General features: G+C 56.3%; 1 protein-coding gene across 1 annotated transcript in view; it reads left to right on the top strand.

Annotated features, from left to right (window-relative positions):
* The window catches only part of TAF4 (TATA-box binding protein associated factor 4), a 70,990-nt gene that overhangs the window by 34,979 nt on the left and 18,298 nt on the right, over positions 1-17,713 (top strand). Inside the window, exons 2-9 of the mRNA XM_065893077.1 lie at positions 6,452-6,618; positions 7,863-7,982; positions 9,991-10,110; positions 11,302-11,424; positions 13,340-13,429; positions 13,964-14,245; positions 15,745-15,862; positions 16,294-16,408. Of these exons, the coding sequence (XP_065749149.1) occupies positions 6,452-6,618; positions 7,863-7,982; positions 9,991-10,110; positions 11,302-11,424; positions 13,340-13,429; positions 13,964-14,245; positions 15,745-15,862; positions 16,294-16,408 (1,135 nt within the window). The remainder of the gene's footprint in view (positions 1-6,451; positions 6,619-7,862; positions 7,983-9,990; positions 10,111-11,301; positions 11,425-13,339; positions 13,430-13,963; positions 14,246-15,744; positions 15,863-16,293; positions 16,409-17,713) is intronic.

The raw sequence follows: 17,713 nt of genomic DNA, 5'->3' as shown, positions 1-17,713 counted from the left end.
ACCTGTGTAGGTCTTACTCAGTTTCCCTTGGCAGTGTCTTGTAGTCTTCAACGTACGAATTAAAAGCGCGCGATTTTACAACAACACGTGAGGTGTGCCGGGAGCTGCAGACGCTGGACCTTGAATTGGGTCAGAAGCTCGTCTTCAGCTGAATGTTCAGGAGCGCAGGGACGCCAGTGCTCTCAGCACTTCCGGCTGCTCCAGCGGCTTTGGCTTCCAGCCTTCAGTTGCCCCCTGCAGTGATGACAACACATCTGGCTTAGTGGGAAACAGGTTTTGGGAGCAATGCGCCCTTGTGCGCCTACTGTTGCAGCACAGATGCCCCTTGAAGCAGTAAGACCAGCCTTCGAGGGGGACAGAGCGCCAGGGTTGGGTCGACTTCTTCACGCACCCGAGCTCATGTCATACTTGCAGGTGGGTCCTGCACCACTTCAGGGCCAAGAGCGAGAATTCTCGGGAGTGACGGTGAGAATCGTGTGGCGTCCTGGGTGAGGCAGGTGGAGTGTCCCCGAAGTGTGGTGAGGTGAGGCACTGCCCAGCTGCTCTCGAAGGACCGAAACCCTGGGGCTGGGTCCCACTCGTGAGCTGGTCACGAACCGGGCTCCCTCGTGGGCGGCACCAGGGCAGCACACAGGTTGGTGCGGTTGCCGTGCTCTGCCCTCCATGCCTAAGGCTTGTGAAGTTGAGGCCAGGATGTGGGAGCGCCGTGGGCACTCGTCTTAACCCCTCCCGACCCCCTCGCCCCCACGCTGGCCTTCCTGGAGTCACAGCTCTGCACTTTCTTTTTTTTTTTTTTTTTTGCGGTACGCGGGCCTCTCACTGTTGTGGCCTCTCCCGTTGCGGAGCACAGGCTCCGGACGCGCAGGCTCAGCGGCCATGGCTCACGGGCCCAGCCGCTCCGCGGCACGTGGGATCTTCCCGGACCGGGGCACGAACCCATGTCCCCTGCATCGGCCGGCGGACTCTCAACCACTGCGCCACCAGGGAAGCCCCTGCACTTTCTTTTAGGTGGTGTAAAAGGCAAACAGCCACAGGAGCGAAAGGAACAGTTAGGCCGTAATTTAAGTCAGCTTCCCCGGCGTCCGTGTTGGCGTCTTGCTGACTCTGCTTCCATTGGAGTAGTTGGGGGACCCCGTCCCATGGGGACCTACTGGAGGGGCAGGCACCCTGGGCAGGGCTGAGGGAGGTGGTATGGCAGGAGGGCCACCGTCACGCTGGCCAGTGGCTGTTCTCCTGGGCTGTTGGGTCTCAGGGATGCTCCATGAGGCCCAGGCTCCTCTCTCCGCTGCTGCGGCCTGGGGTCTGGGCGGGACGGTCCTGGGAGCCCTCCCCCCAGCTCCCCTGTACGGTTAGGAAACGTGTCAGGGCTCTCAGGAGTGAGCTCTCCAGCTGTGGGACACCATGCCACACGCGGGTTCCTGTGCTCCCGTCCAATTCTGGCTTCTTCAGGGTTCACGCAGCAGGTTGGGGGCAGTTCCGTTTTGCACATCTTGGTTGTGGAGGATCTGCCTTTCGTAGTGCTCTCTCTGCAGACTCTGCGCCGTCCGGCAGGTGACGGTGCTGGGGACCCTTGTCGGGGTGGGAGGGGGGGCAGGGAGGGGTCTGGACCGTCTGACCCGGCCGCTGTTCCCTGCTTGTGCCAGCGCAGCTGGGAGCCCCCCCACCCTCGCCCCCCCGAGCCCAGGTTGAAGGACGAGCGTGTGTGACGGGGGTGAGGTCGAGGCCGGAGCCCCCGAAGGTCGTGCTGAAGAACATTTCCCCAGAAGCGATGTCTTGCAGGTGGACGTTCCCAGGCGGGGCAGAAAATGCCTGTTTAATTTGTAGTGTAGCTCTGGCTGACCTACATCTTGGTTAAAAATACAGTGAAAAATGCTGGCATGAAAGGGGTCAGAAAAACCGTAACATTGGGTAAGAACACTCGAGTTGATGTTGAACTCTGGTGACTGAGGGAGGCTGGGATTCATTCAGTCCTTAAGGGTTGTTGGTTGTGCTTGGGCTGCGGTGGGGGACGCGGCCCCACCCCCGCGGAGCTCACTCTGCTCTGTGGCCGCGTCGGCGCCCGGCCTCCCAAACAGGCGGTGTCGTCCTGTCTTACGTATGAGCACGCGGAGGCTTGGCCACAGCCGAGCAGCATGGCCTTAACGCGGCTGATGGGGGTTTGTGCTGTGCGTTGTAATCGAAGAACCTGAGCTCCCACAGTAACAAAAAATAGAAAATGCCTGTCTCCGTCAATAAAGAAATCATAAATACGTTCTGGATGAAATACCACGTAACCACTGAAAATTACGGTTCTGAAAAGAAATTACCAAGCCAGATATCAACAGAATTACCCCAGTTTTCTTTACGGTTATCAAAACACATATGTTATACATGTGCACGTAGGACAGAGGGTGGAAGGAAATACACAGTCTAGTAGCCAAAGGAGATGGGGTTTCTGGAGATTTCTGTCTTCCTTGTACATCTCCATGTTTCTCAGGTTTTCTCTCATGAACACTTACCTCTATACTAAGAAAGACGTTAAAATTATTTAAAAAGGAAACCCTGGATGGCTTTCTGGCTGCTTGAACTCACCGTGTCGTGCTTGTTGCTGGTGCACGTTGGCCTGTTTTGGTTCCAGAGCGTCCTGAGTGGAGGGGTGAGGGGTGCAGGGAGGGGGACCTGGGCAGGGTCTGTGGCCCCTGGCCTCCCCTGAGGGCCTTCTGAAATGGAAGCTGTGTTCAGTGTGACAAGTTTGACCTCCTCCCTGACGTAAGGCTGGGATGAACGTGGCCCATGCATACAGCCCTCCTCTAGGTCGCTGTTCAAGCCAGACTGCCTGGGTGTGTGTGCTGGGGCCTCGGGGCCGTGCTGTGCGGGCCCGCGTCCAGGCTCCTGGGAAGTCACTTCCCTGCCGGCCTCGGTGGCCCGGTCTGTAAGGCCATTCCCTGAGTCGCTCCCAGAGCTGGCCTTGCGCCCGCGGAGGGGTGACGACAGGTGGCCTCCCGGCGTGGGTTGGGGCCGGGTGGGGGCCCGGGTGGTGTGCGTCCCAGGCCACCCGTGCTGCCTGCTGCGAACGCCGGGGATTGCTCTTCCATGACCTTTTATCTAAAAGTCATTTAAGTTACATTTTGAGACAGAGTTGTGTTTCTTTGCCTCTGAATGGATACTGCATAGTTATCTGTTTGAGTTTACGAGATCCAGAGCGGTGATAGCGCCGTTACTGCGGGGTGTTTGAGGCCAGCGCGGCTGTTTGGATTCCCCCCGGCGGCACGTGCATGTCTGACTCCGCTTTTGTCAGAACCAGTGACTGTGCACGCGGTACCCAGGGAAGCTGACAGGTGTCCTGGGCGCAGCGCCTGCCACGCCTGCCCGCGGAGCCGCTGGCCAGACCAGCCCCGTGGCCCTCATGCCCAGAGGCTGTTGCTTTCCCGTGTCTGTAACCACTGGAGACTTTTCAGTGCTGCAGAGAGGTCTCGTCACTTCCGGGGTCCCATGGTCACTTCTTGGGGGACTTCTGCTTCCATCCCCAGCTTGCTCTCAGAGGCTCATCACACATCCCTAGTGTCCATTTTCCTAGACTTTGGTGTCCAAAAGACCACCGTCACTTCATAGCCATATTAATCCCGTTGCTTTTCATGAATATTATTTAAACATTCCTTTATATTTCTGCAGACATCATTTTTCAAGCAAACAAGCATTCGATAATCAAAGTGTAGGCGTCAGCTGCCCCATTAGCGAGTTTGAAATTGGGGTGTCCAACTGTGGGAGCTGCAGGGGCCTGCTCGGCTGCCCTGGCCCCTAGGATCCCTGTGAGGGAGGAGCAGGGGTCTCTGGACGGGCGTCTGAGTGGACCGGTGAGTGAACGGCTGGGTGTTCACCGAGAGCCCTCTTCTGGGGGCCCCAGCACAGGCATGGGCCAGGGTGGGCAGCTGTGCAACACCCGCCACAGTGGCCCAGCCCTGACTTCTTTGGCCCCTTGAGCCTCCCCCCGGCCCACCAAACCTGTCCCGAGCGTGGTGCAAACTTCTTAGGGCGTGGACATACGTCAGTTCTGGCTGTCGGCCTGCCAGGCCTTTCTCTCCTCAGTGCTTTAACGAGTTTCCAGGTTTCAAAAGAGTGAGTTATTTGCAGCAGCTGTTGGTTTTTTATTTTTTTAGCATGGCTTATTTTATTTTTTTAGTTTTAGTTTTTTAATTTTTATTTTATATTGGAGTATAGTTGATTTACAGTGTTGTGTTAGTTTCAGGTGTACAGCAGGGTGATTCAGTCATACATAGACATACATTCATTCTTTTTCAGATTGTTTTCCCATATAGGTTACCATAGAACATGGAGTAGAGTTCCCTGTGCTATACGGTAGTCCTTATTGATTATCTATTTTATATATAGAAGTGTGTATATGTTAATCCTAACCTCCTAAATTATCCCCCCCATCCTTTCCCTTTTGGTAACAGTAAGCTTGTTTTGTAAGTCTGTGAGTCTGTTTCTGTTTTGTAAATAAGTTCATTTGTATCATTTTTTTAGATTCCACATATAAGTGATATCATGTGATATTTGTTTTTCTCTGACTGACTTCACTTAGTATGATCATCTCCAGGTCCATCCATGTTGCTGCAAATGGCGTTATTTCATTCTTTTTTTATGGCTGAGTAATATTCCATTGTATATATGTGCCCCATCTTATTTATCCATTCCTCTGTCCATGGACACTTAGGTGGTTTCCATGTCCTGGATATCGTGAATAGTGCTGCTATGAATGTAGGGATGTGTGTATCTTTTCGAAGTATGGTTTTCTCAGGGTACACACCAGTAGTGGGGCTGCTGGATCGTATGGTAGCTCTATTTTTAGTTTTTTAAGGAACCTCCATACTGTTCTCCGTAGTGGCTGTATCAGTTTACATTCCCACCAGCAGTGCAGGAGGGTTCCCTTTTCTCCACACCCTCTCCAGCATTTATTGTTTGTCGACTTTCTGATGATGGCCATTCTAACCGGTGTGAGGTGACACCTCATTGTAGTTTTGATTTGCATTTCTTTAATAATTAGTGATATTGAGCATCTTTTCATGTACCTCTTGACCATCTGTGTGTGTCTTCTTTGGAGAAATGTCTGTTTAGGTCTTCTGCCTGTTTTTTGACTGGGTGGTTCGTTTTTTTGGTATTGAGCGGCATGAGCTGTTTGTATATTTCGGAGATTAATCCCGTGTCGGTCGCATTGCTTGCAGGTATTCTCCCCGCGCTGTGGGCGCCGTTTTGTTTTGTTTACGGTTTCCTTTCCTGCAGCATGGCGTATTTTAAAAGGGGTGTTTTGGAAGGAAGCTCTCGTGATGGGCATACACGTGGTTCTCTTGGATCAAGAGTAGCAGATGTGACCCCAGGGAAAGGCCTCTTATTTCCTGATGTCACGATGGGTGTCGAAGGAGCCGGGACCCAGCAGCTTCAGAGACTTCTCAGACTTGTGAGTTGGATCGAACTCCTGTTTGGTTCAGCAGGGGAAAGCCTGATGTCCCTTGTGAAGCTGGCAGGAGGTTCTTGGACCTGATTTTCAGCTGCCTCATGGGAGGACGCAGGGGCTGCCCAGGCAGCAGGCTCCTTGGTCGACACCCCCTTGCCTGGCTGCGTCACTCTTCAGTGGGGTGCCTCGTGCAGGGCCCTGTGCTGAGGCCTTGCTTTGGGAAGAGTACGGTGTTTATGGCGTTTTTAGGTCTCCCCTTGCAGCTCCATCACTAATCCGTCATGGGAAATCAAGTGTGAAAGTTGTGTTGCTGTTTCTAGTGGAATCTAGGATATAATTGGTTGCCGGTTTTTGAAGCTGGAATTAACGCCAAACCTGCCCGCTAGGGTTGGGCTTCCAGTGACGTAGCTGAAGCACCGTGAAGTGCGAGCAGTCCTCCGTGTCTTTGTGTCTCTGTGGTGGGCGCCTCAGGTCTTCGTGGGCACAGAACTGCCCCCCCCCACCCCACCCAAGAGTGGTCCTGTTCTGGAAGGAGTGTCGGGGCCTCACAGGACTGCAGGCGGGGAGCCCTGGGCATGTGGGCTGCTGCCTCCCAGGGCCCAGCCCAGCCCACGGGGACGGGGGTGGGGACACCTGCTCCAGGGCAGGGCTCGGGTCTGAGGCTCCAGCCACGAACGACCTCCTGCCAGACACCTGCTGCCTTGTGAACTTGGCCACACCGGGCAGCCCGTGTTGGGAGCACACGAGGCCCTCGGCTTCCGGGCCTCCTGACCTGCAGGCCAGCGTAGGGGCAGACGGCGGCGTGAGCAGCTCGGCTGCCTGGCCCACTGTTGCTGTTTGAATCCAGGAAAAAACTCCTTTTACGTTTTTGTCGTGCTGCGGACCCTCTTTCTCGCAGGTGTGTATAGAGTTCTGCGACTGTGTTTGACAGCTTCTCCTTTTGCCTCCTCTGAGCTGCCGGGCTCCCCCATGGAGTCCGGCCCTGGGGCGTGTTTCCCGATGCCGGCTCTCCTCCCCCAGGTATGGTCCTCGTGCGGAGCGAGAACGGGCAGCTGTTAATGATTCCTCAGCAGGCCCTGGCCCAGATGCAGGCCCAGGCCCACGCCCAGGCCCAGCCTCAGACCGCCATGGCGCCCCGCCCGGCCACGCCCACAAGTGCCCCTCCCGTGCAGATCTCCACCGTGCAGGTGAGTGCGAGCCAGCGCTGGGCCTGGCGGGAGGTGGGGTGGGGGGCGGGGTGGGGCGGGCAGGGGGTGTGGCATGGCCCACTTGCCGCGGGAGGAGCTTGGGGTCTGCCGCCTGTACCCCGTCTGGGCCCTCCCCTTCTCTCCTGTGACGCCACCTTCCCGGGCCTCAGTTTCCTCCCTTGTGCAACGTGGAGATCCCGCCGGTGCTGCTCTCGTAGGGCTGTCACGGGGACCAGTTAGGACAGTGGAACAGAGGGAACGCTGAGCAAGTGTCAGCCGTCACTACCAGGGAGGCGTGGAAGAACTTTACAGGATTATGTTAAACAGTACTCCCCTCTCCCCCCGCAGACATTGAAGCCTTTAGGGGTTACTGCCTGCCCTGACCCCTGAGGCTGTGGCCCCCTGGGGTTGTGGAGGGAGGATGGGTTGGATGCTTGAAGCCCAGTGCCTGGGACTTGCCCCTCCCCCCAGGGTTCTGCCTCTCAGTCTCCATTTGGGTCCATGCCCGCACATCACCTCCCTACTCCCTACTCCGTCTCTGATGCCTTTCTGTCTCGTGCTGCCGTTCTGCTGTTCTGAGCCAGTTGGCTGGTTAGAGACTAACATGGAGACGAGGAAGATCTGGAAAACTCTATTCTCTGTTGATTTCAGCCGCGTTCCTCTGGAGTTGAGACCCCTGTGCTGTAGACAGGGCGTGTGCGTGCGTGGGGACTCACAAAGGGCCCTCCCCTGACTGAAAATCCAGAGCAGTGTTCAGGGTCGGCCGAGGTTTGTGCAGTAAGACGCAGATGTGGGATATTTCACTTTATGTACCCTAACTATGTAGGACAGTTCGTTGTAAGTGTCCCGTTTACTTCCTTTTCTGCAGCACAGTGACCAGTCTTTAGGCCCAGGGAACACATGCCTCTTACTGTAGTGCCTTTGTTACTTCTTTGGCGCTTGTGGCCAAGAATACAAGAAATCCACACAAGTATTGATTTCCCAGGTTATATGCGTTCCTTAAAGACCAGGTCGGAGACTTCGTTAAGGAGTGTATTACAGTTTATACGATGGAGGTTCCGATCATACACTTTTACTTGTTAAGGAAAGTTTAGACTTAGGGTGCCTTCCCTGAGGCTGGTGATTGACCTGGGGGCCCTTGAGCGCGCTGGCTCTGTACTAAAGGATGGAGTGTTGGGTGCGCCAGGTGCTGGGAACTACTTTCACTTGTCTCTCCTTCTAGGCGACTCCTCCTTGTTTTTCAGGCACCTGGGACCCCCATTATTGCACGGCAGGTGACCCCAACGACCATAATCAAGCAAGTGTCTCAGGCCCAGACGACGGTACAGCCCAGCACCGCGCTGCAGCGCTCTCCCGGGGTTCAGGTGAGGCCGGGGGCTCCGTGGTGCCCATGACGCAGGGGTCAGGCCTCGCGAGTTTGGGTGCTGGATGCTAAGTTTTGGAGTTTGGGGAACGCAGCGTAGATCAGTTGCTTTTCTTTAAAGTCGCATAGAGTTTAACACCAGCAACATTCTTAAAAGCTTCCCACTGTGCCGGAAGTACAATTGAAAACGTCGCCTTAGTAACTGCATCTGTGAAGCAGAGAAGATCTACAGCGCGCGGGGTGGGGGTGGGGGTAGAGAGAGAGAGAGAGACAGAGTGTGCGTGTGTTGCGAACTGTTGCTGCACTGAGGAGAACGTGTCCTCACTGTGTATGTGCGTTCATGCGTGCGATTCTCACAACACCCCTCCCTGATGGGCGCGGACACGTGCGGTGTGAGAGGCTCCGGACCCCTGTCCCGGTGTGGCCTCGGCCGGCCTCCCTGCAGCCGCACCTCGTCCAGTGCTCTCTCCACTCAGCCTGGTCTTGTCCTCCTTTGCCTTTTGGCGTCTGCAGCCGTGACATTGCTTTTCAGAACAGCTGGAGGAGCAGTTGGGTCCCAAGTAACTGAACTCAGTGGCCTCCCGCAACAGGAGCTGCCCAGGCAGCGGCGCTTCCTGAGACGGGGTCTTCTGGCCCGAGTTCAGTCTGATTGGCGCATCTGAACTTAGTTATAGTGAAAGGAACCTTTTCTGAGAAGGTAGTGAAGCTCATGGTCAGCTTTTGCATGAGATTTAGTAGAAAATAAGTTTATCAACATAGGTTCCCACAATCTCAGAATCATCCAGGTGAAACGTGTATTCATCTGACCAGTAGAAGCAAGTGTGAGGAATAAAGTTTGATGTAAAGGAAAACTCCCAAGAATTGGAAGTGCCCTGGCTGTTTCTGGGTGTCCCGAAGCAGCTCTGCTCTTCCCCTTTTGCTGCCCAAAGATGGCTGTTGGTCAGTTCTTTTACGTTTCTCCTCTGAAGTTTTTTATTTGCCATTTTGTAGTTAAAAAAGTAATACATGCTTAACGTTACAAGTGAAATACACAGATAATAAAGGAAGAGCCCATCATCTCTTTCAACTCCTCCCGTGAAACCAGTGTCCACAGCCTGGGGGTGCAGACAGCTGCCCGCCCACCCCCTGCCTTAGCGGCCGTGCTGTCCGAGTCCCTTGCCCGGCCTGGGGCCTGGTTGCTTAGAAGAGCCGCAGGCCAGTCATGCTTGGGGTTACACTGCCCCCTATCTTCCGAAGTCATAAGAGAGTAACGTTTAAAAAGTTGGAGGAGGCTCCATTTTTAAATTGGAAAAGTGCTAATTAAAAAAAAAAGCAGTAAATGTTTGCATCCTGATTGGTCACGTAGAATAGAAGTCTCGGGAATTTGACCGAGGACAGTTGTTGTTTGATGTCTAGCTGTTTGTTGGCTTAAATATATTCGTTTAGCAAAGTGGCCCCTCCCTCCCAACACCAACTACATCGAGTCCCTGCCTGCTCTGAAAACCCCCTTTCCAGGATGTTTCTGGATGTGACTCGCTTTGGGGCAGCAAAGAAAGGTTGGTCCGGCAGCGGTGGGGGAGCCCGGGACCCCGACGAGTCCTGGTGCCGCCCCCCGAATGGGGGGCGGCCTGCCCGTGTGCATGTGATGTCCTGGCTTCCTTGTCACCAGCCTGCCTGCACAAGCCAGGTGACGGGCTTTTCAGTTGGTTTCTCTGTTTGTTCTTTTCAGTTCTGAGACGGGATCTGGTTTGGTTATTAAAAGATCATTTGTTTCGGTCACCATGTGACTTCTAGGATCGACTTCTGACAACCAGGTTCTTCCCGGCCATTGGCTTCGTTTCTGTCAGTTTTTGCTGCAAAATACTGCTTCCTCGGTGCTCAGGAAGGTGGCCCTCGGGGACACGGTCTGCCGCGGGGCTGGTGTGGTCCCTTGAGGCCGCACGTCCCGTGGGGTCCCGCCTGCTACAGGGAGTCTCACGAAGGCCGTCTCCCCGCAGCCTCTATCTACCTTGTGTTTTGGCTTCTTGTAGCCTCAGCTTGTTCTGGGTGGCGCTGCCCAGACACCCTCACTTGGGACGGCGACAGCTGTTCAGACGGGGACACCTCAGCGAACGGTCCCGGGGGCCACCACCACCTCCACAGCCGCCACGGTGAGTGCCGCCTCTCGGCTGCGATTTGGGGCCGTGTGTGTGGTTCGTGCTGCCTCAGAGCGCCAGCCGGCCCGGGGGCGCCGCTGCCGCGGACGTGGGGATGCGTTGGGGTCTCCACGGCTCCATATGAGTGGGTCTGAGGGCAGTGGTCTCTGCAGGGCCGCAGGAAGGGTCCACCACCCTACACGAGGCTTTTGGGCTGTGGGGGACGTCTGTGGGATGGAACCCAGACCAGGTGTGTTCAGAGGGGTGACACGGGGGCGGGGCTGCACGGCGGTTGCGGCCCGTAGAGCAGCAGCGTTGCCCCCTTAACATTTATCTCCAGCAGTTGTCCTGCACACGTGTGAGTCTTTAAACCAATGGGATCGTGCTTTATTTATGACTTATGTTTTTCACGTTTCTTTGCTGAGTGTTTTTCAGCATCTTTAGTATCTGTGCCATAATTCAGTTTCTTTTCTTGTGCACTTAGGTAGGGATCAGTTTTTCTTTATGATAAGCAGTATCAAGGTGAATGTCTTACAGGTCATCTTTTTTACATTTATTGGTTATTAGTTACATTTCTAAAAGTAGAATTGCTGGGCTGAGTGAGCTGTAAACTTGGGTTTGGACCTTCGGAGCACATGTCCTGGTTTATACTCCCATCATCAGGCCGTGAGAGTTACTGCATTTTCCTCAAAGAAGTTTAAGAAAAGAAATACACACTTCTTTTTTTTTTTTAAAAAATAAATTTATTTATTTATTTTTGGCTGCGTTGGGGCTTCATTGCTGTGCACGGGCTTTCTCTAGTTGCGTCGAGCGGGGGCTACTCTTCGTTGCGGTGCGTGGGCTTCTTACTGTGGTGTCTTCTCTTGTTGCGGAGCACGGGCTCCAGGCACGCGGGCTTCAGTAGCTGCAGCATGCGGGCTCGGTAGTTGTGGCTCGCAGACTCTAGAGCACAGGCTCAATAGGGGCTTCAGTAGGCTTCAGTAGGCGCACGGGGCTTCGTTGCTCTGTGGCATGTGGGGTCTTCCCGGACCTGGGCTTGGCTCGAACCCGTGTCCCCTGCGTTGGCAGGTGGATTCTTAACCGCTGGGCCACCGGGAAGCCCAGAAATACACATTTCTTATATGATACCCATGTCTTAGTTAAAAGCTGTGATGAAAATCTGCCTTTTAAGAGTTTTTTGCTTACATCTTTTTAACTTCTATCCAGGAAACTATGGAGAACGTGAAGAAATGTAAAAATTTTTTATCTACGCTAATAAAACTGGCTTCATCTGGTAAACAGTCTACAGAGACAGCCGCTAACGTGAAAGAACTGGTACAGAATCTGCTGGTAAGAGCTCTGTACGCCGGCCCCTCTGCCTTAGAGCGCTGTACTTGGCCATGGGGGTGGGGTGCGGCTGGAGTCTGGGCCCCTCTGCCCACCACCCTGCCATCCGCTCGCCAGCCCGGCTTCTCGGAGCCTCACAGCGTGCTGGCCGCAGAGGAGCGATGTAAATTCACCAGATGGAGGGTGTTTAAAGGCCCTTGCTCGCTCCTCCACCTGCTCTACCTTTTTCACGGAGGATTTTTTTTTTTTTTTAATATTTATCTGTTTGGTTGCACGGGGTCTTAGCTGCTCACAGGCTCCCTAGTTGCCGCAGGTGGGCTCCCCAGTTGTGGCATGCGAACTCTTAGTTGTGGCATGCATGTGGGATCTAGTTCCCCGACCAGGGATCTAACCCGGGCCCCCTGCGTTGGGAGCACGGAGCCTTATCCACCGTGCCACCAGGGAAGTCCCTTTCACGGAGGATTTTAAGTGATACAGAAGCGGAAAGCAGAGTGACAGCCCTTCTGGGCCACCTGCGGGCTTCATCGGTCATGAGTTCTTATGTGACTTTGCATCTGCTGTGCCCCCGTTGCCACCCACAGCCCCTCCCCAGTCTCATAAATACTTTAGCACGGATGCCTGGACATAACCTGCAAACACAGGATCCCTTGCAGCCCCCAGGTGCCCAGAGGCTGAGTCCAGTGTTGCCTGCAGGGCTCGGTCAGCGTCAGTCAGGCCCACCTGTGGCAGCTGCCTCTGTTGTTGCTGGTAACCTGGGGGTCCCCTCCTTCCTGCTGTTTTCCTTTCCTCTTGGTTTCTCTATGCAAGGAAACCTGGTGGCTCAGCAGATGGGCTGTTCGACTTTTCTGTCCTGCTGGTGGGTTCGCCGGCTCAGACCCTCTGCTCGCAGCCTCCCTTCCGTGCCGAGGCTTGGGCTGGAGGGGTGCCACCCTCAGGGGCTGGCTCTGTGCCGTCTCTGCAGACCATGTGGATTTGGGGCCAGAAAGGAATGAAGTCCCGCTCTCACAAGCAAAAATGATTGCTTCAGATGCTCCTTAAATCTTTTCAGGAAACCCAAAGATTGAAAAATCATCTCACCTCCTGCGACGAACAAGAACTCCCAGCTTTTTGTTTGTTTTAATTATAACAATTTTACCTTCTAATGAAAATTTCTAATTAAATAAACGCCGTTCCCTTTCTTCCCACGGTCCTTTGTCTGTGGTCCCTCCCCGGCGCTGGAAGCGTGGGCTCATCTCGTCGACCCTCCGCATCCATCCCCCCACCCCCGGATGAGCCCAGTGCCGTCCCCCTTGTGCTGCGCCCTTGTCAGGGCACCGGGACCCCCGTTCCGCCCTTGTTACAGGACCTCTTTGCAGCCCTGGCCGCTCCCACCTTGAACTGGGCCCAGTCAGCCACGGGCTTGGCCCCCCAGTCCCCACACCTGGCTCGCTTTGGTTTCCAGAGCGGCGTCTGGGCCCTCTCGTCTGGGTGCTCACTTCTCCCCGCCGGTGCCCCAGCTGCTCTGGGGTCTCGGCGTAGGTGTGGTCTCTCTGGGTAAGGGTGTCCCTGGTCTGCGGTACCTTCCAACTTGGTCACGAGGGTACTTTCAGGTTAGTCTGTCGCCTGGCAAAATGCCTGATGTGCGGTGGGTTAGGTGCCACGTAGATGTCCCGTGGGAGCTGGCGTAGGGAAGTCGTGGGGTGGGCCAGTGAGCCCCGATGGGGCGGGGCACAGGGAGGGCCGGGGGCCTCACGCACGCCCGGGAACTGGTGTCAGCTGAGCACGTGGCCCCCGGGCCCCCCCGCACCTTCGTGCAGTGCAGGACCTGGCGTGAGGAGCAGCCAGTCGTAAAGCGCGAGACCAGAGAAATGCTGCATAAAGATACGCGTGTGCGCGTTTGTATTCGTGGAGGAATTTCAATGTGAATTTTATTTTTAAGGACGGAAAAATCGAAGCAGAAGATTTCACTAGTAGGTTATACCGAGAACTTAATTCTTCACCTCAACCTTACCTTGTGCCTTTCCTGAAGGTAATTTGAAGCCGCCTGCGAGCACCCAGCGTCGGGTGGAGGGGCGGGCGCGTCCCGGGGAGGGGTGGGCTTGCACGGGTGTCACCGGTGCGTTTGCAGGTTTCAAGCCCCCTGAGACAGAAGGTTAAGTTTTCTCTTTTGAGGCTTCTCTGTAAGTTACGAGACCCCCGCCACTGAGGCCACAATGTTGTGTCACAGCCGGGGACTGCAAGGGGCCCTCTCCCCGCAGACGGGGGCCCCGCGCCGCTGGGACGAGGGTGTCTCTCAGATGCCTCGGCTGCCGTAACGCGCTTAACTGCATTTCAGAAATGGCGCTTCTGCTTTGTTTTTTAAACAAATTGCAGCCAGTTGTCACTGAGGGTAACCCTGCTCAGTGGCAGTCGGGGGACAGTGGTTTGGGACGCCGGCACCCGGCGTCGCGGGGCGTCTCCTTAAGGCCCCAGACCGACGCTGTTTGGCCGAGGACGTGTTCTCAGGGTCGCGTGTTTTCTGAGTGGAGGAGGGAGCCGACCCTGTGTCTGTCTTTCCGCCCAGAGGAGCTTGCCCGCCTTGAGACAGCTGACCCCCGACTCCGCGGCCTTCATCCAGCAGAGTCAGCAGCAGCCGCCACCGGCCTCGCAGGCCACCACCGCGCTCACGGCTGTGGTGCTCAGCGGCTCGGTGCAGCGCACAGCCGGGAAGACGGCGGCCACCGTGACCAGTGCCCTCCAGCCCCCTGTCATCAGCCTCGCGCAGCCCACGCCGGTGGGCGTCGGCAAGCAGGGGCAGCCCACGCCGCTGGTATGGAGGCCAGAGCCTCGCCCTGCTCCCCCGCACGTGCCCGGCCGCCCGCGGCTCAGAGAGACTGCCAGGGAGGACCTGGGGTGGGATCTGAAATAGTGAGGTGTCAGCCAGGGGCCGAGGCCCTGCAGCTTCGAAAGTTATTTCTCAGTAAAACGAAATAAGCCTACTGACTTTTGCCCTTTGGCACGTCCGTTGTCTGTACTGTTTCGGGCGTCCCTGGTTTAAATGGACACGGTGTGTTTGTAGTGGATCTTTTAGCTGGACGTTATCTTTGATTAGGAGCAATGGCCCAAATACACCAAGCTGACGCTAAGTGCTTGGCGCTGGACACGTCAGGTTTCGTGGTCTGGGACCAAGCTCTGCAGCCGTCGTTTGGGGCTCGGAGGTCCTCGGGAGGCGCGGCTGCTGACGGTGGATTTGTCTGTGGTTGGGATCCAGGCTTCTGGTCGTGTAGCCATAGAAAAGGGTGTCTCTGCTGGGAAGAGCTTAGGATTGAATGTGCTCCTGCAGGCACGTGGGGTTCGCCCAGGGTAGAAAGGCAGTTGCTAGTTTTTCAAAAAAATTTCAAAGGGATTTTGTTCCTATACAGACGGTTAAAAAAAATTAAAACAACGCAGGTCCTCACGTCACTTTCGTAGGTTGTGGAGTGTGTCTTACGATAATGCGCGAGTGATAACCAGGCGGGCAATCAGAGTCATGAAGGGTGGTGGTCTCTCACCTGCTCAAGTTAAAGTCTGCATTTGTTCTTGCCTTGATTGGTGGTGAGGAAGACAGGCTCCCATGGGAGGTGGAGCCGTGTGTGTGTGTGTGTGTGTGTGTGTGTGTGTGTGTGTGTGTGTGCGCGCGCGTGTGCACACGTGCTTCGGGCCAAAGTGCAGGTGTGAGATCAGGGCTCGCTCGCATGCCCCTCACTGGAGGGGTGGAGCTCTGCCGCGCCCTTGCAGAGTCAGGCACCACCGGTCCATCACCTGCTTCCCTTGAAGGCCGTAGAGACGTGAAACCTGGAGGCTCTTCCCTGAGTTTGTGGCAAATCTTGGCCTGAACCTCCTGCAGGCAGTCGTGTGTCTGCTCATTCTGGACAGTGTGAATTTTCATAGGTTTTGTTGCAGAAATAGCTCGGCCCCGGGCACCACCCATCCCTCCCCGTGTGCGCTGTAACGTTAAGAGCGTGCCCACCAGGCGACCTTCGTAAAGTTCAGCAGCTGGATTCTGATCCAGCCCTAGAGGCTCTGGAAGGGATCTGAGGGGGCGCCCCGGCACCTGTGCTCACATCTGGGGAGGAGAAGTCTGGTTTGCAAGCTCACCAAACACTGTCCTCCAGGCGCTGGCCTCAGGGCCCCACGTGTGGCTTCCGAGCAGTTAATCTGCCCCCAGGAGCTTGCAGCCTGATGAAGTGTCCCCGGCTGACCCTCCTGGTCCTCCCGGAAGGCTGCCCGCCCCCCGCCCCGGGCAGGGAACAGGTGTGGGAGCCCCCTCCGCGGTGGGGGCGGGGGTGGGACGTGAGCTCACGTGCCCCGTGGGCTCTGCTCCAGGTGATCCGGCCGCCGCAGGTGACGCTGACACAGACGCCCATGGTGGCGCTCCGGCAGCCCCACAGCCGCATCGTGCTCACCACGCCCCAGCAGGTCCAGCTGAGCCAGCTGCAGCCAGGTGAGGGCCGGCGGCCGGGCCGCTCTCCCCAGGGCCCTGTCTCCCTGCTTTTTAATTGTGGTGGAACTCACGTGACACAGACTTGGCCATTGTAGTCACGTGAACAGGTGGACAAGTCAGCGGCGTTAGTACGTTCCCAGGGCAGTACGATGTTTACAATTACACATTCAGGACTGGGCTCTTAACCAGCAGTCGTTCCTACATTCCAAAAAGTTTGATGAGATACAGGAAGGCAAATGTGTGAGAGATGCCGCTTGTGCTCTTACTCTAATCTAGAGTTAGTAACCCAACGTTTCTGACGTTTTAGGAAGCCTCCTTGTGGTGGGCTGGGAGTAGTGGCCCTCCCTGCAGCCCACCTAGCACCGGGGACAGCAGTGTCTCCATCTTCGAGTCCGTGTGCGGGGGGCATACCCTCGTCTCTTGTTTTGCAGTCCCTGTGGTGAAACCTGCCGTGTTACCTGGAGCCAAAGCTCTTTCTGCCGTCTCGGCACAGGCAGCCGCTGCACAGAAGAACAAGCTCAAGGAGCCCGGGGGGGGCTCGTTTAGGTAAGGGGCGGGCCGTGGCTCAGGAGGCGCCGGAGGGAAGCGCCTCGCCCGGTGGCCGTTGGTGCTTTGAGGCTGCGTTCATTCCCTACACACACACACACACACACACACGCACGCACGCACGCATGCACGTGCGCGCGCTCGCCGTGTGCGTGCTTTCCCACAGAGCGGCTCAGGGACGTTTGCCGCAGACACAGGGTGGGATGGCAGAGCAGCTGACTTTCCGCGCGAACCAGTGGGAAATTTGTTTCTGTGATACGATGGCTCAGCCTTCTGAGCGCATCACAGTCATAACAGAGGACGCTTCTGTGTCCTCCTTTCAACCTCAGAACCTTCAGAGTTGCTGTGCTTTGGTCTCTTGACGAGCAGCTGGTCTGAGCATCGCCATAGGAAGGGCTGCAGTGGCTCCTTTGGTTCGGATCCAGCAGTAGCAAAGTGCATGTGTCGGGGGACCTGGGTGGTCCTTCCCTTCCCTTCCCAGACGCTTCATCCCTCAAGCTGTTAGGGAGCAGGGCAGGTGTTGGCAGTGCTGGAGCCGTGGTGGCCTGAGCCTGGGTCGGCCTCCAGGCAGGGCAAGGAGATGGGTGGCTGGCACAGTCTGGCACGGAGGGCGGGGGCCCGCAGGGGTGGGGAGGACATCCACGAGGGAGAGGGCGGGTGGCGGAGATGGGAAGACGCGTCCACCTGCAGGTGTGAGGGAGTTAGAAATACAGAGAGGAGCAAACGAGGCGAGCCCGGTGGGGTCGGGTCGGGTCGGACGTCCGGCTGTGAATACTCTGGAAAAGCTATGGCTGGAGCCGCCCGCTCTGCCACTGGAGGGGCCTGGGATTGGTGACACCGTGATGGCAGCAGCACACCCAGCGCCCAGGTCTCGTCTAAAACTGCTTCCCCCACGGTAACCAGGGTGCCTTAGGGGGCTGCTGATTCCAGGCCGGAGTCAGGAGGGTGCAGGACGAGTTAGTGCACTTTGTTTGGTCAGAGAGCAGTGCTCAAGCGTCAGAGTTCCCAGAAGCCCCCAAGTGGCCCCCTCCCGCCAGCCGTGTCTGTAGTGACATTGTACCTGCTGGATAAGACAGGAACCCGAGCCCCTAGAAACCAGTCAGTGGGTGGTTTAGGGAAACGGGATTTGCACAGTCTCAGACCACCTCCCCCGAGGTCCTTGTAACTACACAGGGAGGGAGGGGCGCCCCGACGCAGGGAAGCGGGCAGGGCGCCCCTGCACTGGAGCTCCGTGTGCAGGGTGAGCAAGGCCCCTGACTCGTGTGAAATTCCTGCCAAAGGTGCATTGCCCGCGGCTCGTCACAA

Source organism: Phocoena phocoena, chromosome 15, assembly GCF_963924675.1.
Source record: "Phocoena phocoena chromosome 15, mPhoPho1.1, whole genome shotgun sequence".
NCBI classification, from domain to species: domain Eukaryota; kingdom Metazoa; phylum Chordata; class Mammalia; order Artiodactyla; family Phocoenidae; genus Phocoena; species Phocoena phocoena.
This window is presented reverse-complemented; position numbering and strand designations above follow the sequence as displayed.